General features: G+C 47.6%; 1 protein-coding gene across 1 annotated transcript; it reads left to right on the plus strand.

Annotated features, from left to right (window-relative positions):
• The first annotated feature begins 352 nt into the window (after positions 1-352).
• Positions 353-2835, plus strand: LOC124704460 (non-specific lipid transfer protein GPI-anchored 1-like). The gene is made up of 3 exons (XM_047236746.1): positions 353-868; positions 2199-2258; positions 2502-2835. The coding sequence occupies exons 1-3, from the start codon at positions 529-531 to the stop codon at positions 2627-2629; spliced, it is 528 nt and encodes a 175-aa protein (XP_047092702.1). The 5' UTR covers positions 353-528; the 3' UTR covers positions 2630-2835.
• Positions 2836-3446: the final 611 nt, after the last annotated feature.

Raw genomic sequence — 3446 nt, forward strand, 5'->3', positions numbered from 1 at the left:
TAGGATCAATGTGTATGATACTAGCTATGATACTAGCACTATGGCTAGCCTAAAGATTTTAGTTCTCAGTTCTACGTCGCGCCTCACTCTACGTAAAACCTTGGCAGGGTTGTTTACATTTTGTAAGAACATACACCATCTCCATGCAAAGCTTTCTGGATCGTTACAAAACGAATTCGAAATATCTAGTTTTCAGCATGAGATCGAAGCAACGATGAAAAGTAGCCGAAGCAAATTAACCGGGACACGCAGTACGTACCATCATCACAGGAACTGTCCTGACGAGCCCCTGCCGCCTGCCGCTCCCGTCTTGAATGCAAACACATCCAACTCTCACCGCCCCACTTGAATGCCCTCTCATCGCGACCTCTCCTCCTATCATGGCCATCTATAACTATAAACGACGGCCGGTCACTCCTTCTCATCCTCTCAGATTCGACAAGCTCAACTTCTGCAAGAGATCAACGCTGAGCTAAAGTTCAGAGCCAAACACAACAGGAAACTCAACCAGCACCCGGCCGGCGAGCTATGGCGCGGCGGTGGCAGCTGGCGGCGGTGCTTTTCCTGGCCGTGTCGACGGCGACGTCGTCCATGGCGCAGGACGCGCTGCAGACCAAGTGCCAGGACGACTTGTCGAAGCTGTCGGACTGCATGGACTACGCGACGGGGCACGAGGACTCGCCGTCGGCCAAGTGCTGCGACGACACGTCGGAGACGCAGAAGGAGCGCCCCGAGTGCCTCTGCTACATCATCCAGCAGGTGCACAGCGGCAACCACGGCGTACAGAACCTCGGCCTCCGCTTCGACCGCCTCCTCGCGCAGCCCGCCGCCTGCAAGCTCACGCACGCCAACGTTTCCCTCTGCATCAGTCAGTAACCTACCTTGCCTACTCATGCACAACACATGCTTCTATCTTTGTTTGATTATTGGTATAGTTATATTTATTTTTCTTGCAAATTTTGGAGTTTATGCTTATGGATCTCGAGATCTCCTTGCATTTTTTCATAGAATCGAGATCTCCTTACAATTTTGGAGTGGCACAGATATAGTACTCGACATTAACAGCATGTACTTTCACTCCTCTTGATGAATTGTACTAATTTTATTCTTATCAAGCAACAAAACAATAATTTTCTTCATCATCGAAGGTTTTTTATATTTTAATAAAAAATATGAATTTAGCTTGTTTTACCCTTTTTAGAACCAATTAGCTTATTTTAGCTAAGTTCGTGGCCATGGCCCATGTGTGGGTATTGGGTCAAGCAGGCCATGTGTTGGTGCTGGACCTGGATGCGCCTCTCTGGTCCCAGCTCTTATAATGTCGATTGACTACAAGATCCAGCCCATGTTCCTACTGCCCCAGTTGCGTCACGTTATATAAACCACAAATTTCCCAAAAGAAAAACCACAATTTTTTTCGAAAATTCTGCTCATCTATTAATAATCATCAAAGCTAGTACAAAAAGCACAACAGCAATAAAACATTACAGATAGTTATTTGAACCACCTAGCTATAACTATAGACACTAAACCGCACCGTTGTCTTTGTCCCTCCATATCTGGAGACGGGCACAGTTTATCGTTTAGAGCTTGTTGTAATACACAAAGGCAAAATCTGGCGCTAAGATCCCAATCGATCAGCTAGGAAATCATCGCCAAAGATGGCAATTATAGATCAAAAGAGACTGGCGTGGTTTCACGCCAACACATTGGCACACAATTCCACGAGCCCTTAAGACACGCCATCGGAACGAGAATGGGATGAAAAGAACCAGATGTAGCCGCTGCATCCTAGAAACACATTGAAACAATCTAAACAAAGGGCACCGAAGCTAGAGCGGACCTACGGCATTGCCGACGGGGTGACAGAACCCTAGATGGGTTCTTACTTTGGTTCTCTCCCGGTTCTGTGATGAGATGGGTTTCTAGACACCCCGCCTTTTTTACTATTATTATTTACCACAATAGATTCGCCTTTTTTTATAGTGATAGGGGTGCATAAGATTATACTTCTCTTTTCTTTTTGTTCTACATTTTTTGCTTACAAATCTTTGACTTATCGAACAAAGGACTGCTCATTCTTACATCACACTGCATACATGATAACTACTCCAGATTAATCCAGATGAAACTCTAGCTTCACAATGGTTCCACTTTATTGACAGATTCTAATGTTTAGTGTTTCTTTGTCCTGCTAGACCTACTGCACCTGACCCCGAGCTCACCAGACTACGCAATGTTCGCAAACGCCTCCAAGAGTAAGTTATCTGAATCACTAAATCTTTCACCATGCTGTCATAACAATTGAAAAATTACAGCGTCAAGAATCTGTTAAAACAGTGCGCAGTTAAGTCATTGTCAAAATGATTTGTGCGTATGTAATTTTGTGCACTTCATCAACCAGTACCACAAGATCAAACACTCAAATAAGTAGATGAAAAGAGTCGCCTTAGCAGCTGAATGGTACTAACTCGTGGAGCTCCCCTCTTCCTGACCTGCAGTTACTCCGTCTCCTGCCGCCCCGGCGAGCGCCAGCACCGCCAACGGCGGATTCAAGGTCCCAACGGGGCTCGGCTACGGCGTCGTGGCGGCGGCCGTGGTCTCCGCGGTCTTCTCATCCATCTTCTGATTTCCCGAGGACCAGACGCTCTTTTATCCTCACCTTTTTTGTTTCTCCTATCAAGCTTTGTGTGTTTACTTAGTCTGCAAAGTCCCCACGAAACGATGATCCTTTGGTTAGTCTACTCTTGTATGTGACACGGAGGTTCGTTCTGATGATGATGTAATGTTGTTTTTACCAAGATAAGTAGATCGACAGCTGAGACCTGTGTTTTTTTACATGTGGAAAATGGTGATTTGAGACTTCAGCAACCGGTATGCTGGAAAGAAGTCCATATAACCCCCTTAAGTATTACGTTTGGAACGCTAACCCTCCTTAACTATTAAATGGATCATATGACCCCCTAAGTATGCAATACCAGGCAAATTAGCCCCCCGCACCGGAATTGGCTGTTTTGTAGGCGGTTTCGATCCACGTTGACAATGGCCCACCGGTTTTGACTGTTTCACACCGTATCGAACCTGCGTCTTCCCGGCGTCTCTAGCCGTCGTCCTCGTCTCCAAGGCCTGCATCGGCGACCATGGCCGCCACAGGTTCCTCCGCCGCGGCGAGCTCTGCCCACCCCGACCTCGTTGACCTCAGCCGCCCTAGTTCACTCTCCTCCATCTTCTAGCCATCACGATGCGGACCTCCTCTTTATAGCGCCTTCCGAGCTCCCCGAAGTGCCTTTGCTCCAACCCGTTTCTTTTCCGTCGTTGACCTCTGCTACGAGCACATCCTTATCAATTCGTGCGCCTCTCGATCGCTTCCGTGGCCCAACGGTGCCCGTCCTGCATCCGGCCACTCGTCCTCCGATGCGAGCCCTTGCTCTGGCCGCTTTCGTTCG

This window comes from Lolium rigidum, chromosome 1, assembly GCF_022539505.1.
Source record: "Lolium rigidum isolate FL_2022 chromosome 1, APGP_CSIRO_Lrig_0.1, whole genome shotgun sequence".
NCBI classification, from domain to species: Eukaryota; Viridiplantae; Streptophyta; class Magnoliopsida; order Poales; family Poaceae; genus Lolium; species Lolium rigidum.

What these genes read in the sequence shown, in the direction of transcription:
- LOC124704460 (XM_047236746.1), top strand. Translation starts at nt 529, where the DNA reads ATGGCGCGGCGGTGGCAGCTGGCGGCGGTGCTTTTCCTGGCCGTGTCG. An exon ending in CAACGTTTCCCTCTGCATCA is followed by an intron (nt 869 to 2,198) that starts GTCAGTAACCTA and finishes TTGTCCTGCTAG; the next exon opens with ACCTACTGCACCTGACCCCG. An exon ending in GTTCGCAAACGCCTCCAAGA is followed by an intron (nt 2,259 to 2,501) that starts GTAAGTTATCTG and finishes CCTGACCTGCAG; the next exon opens with TTACTCCGTCTCCTGCCGCC.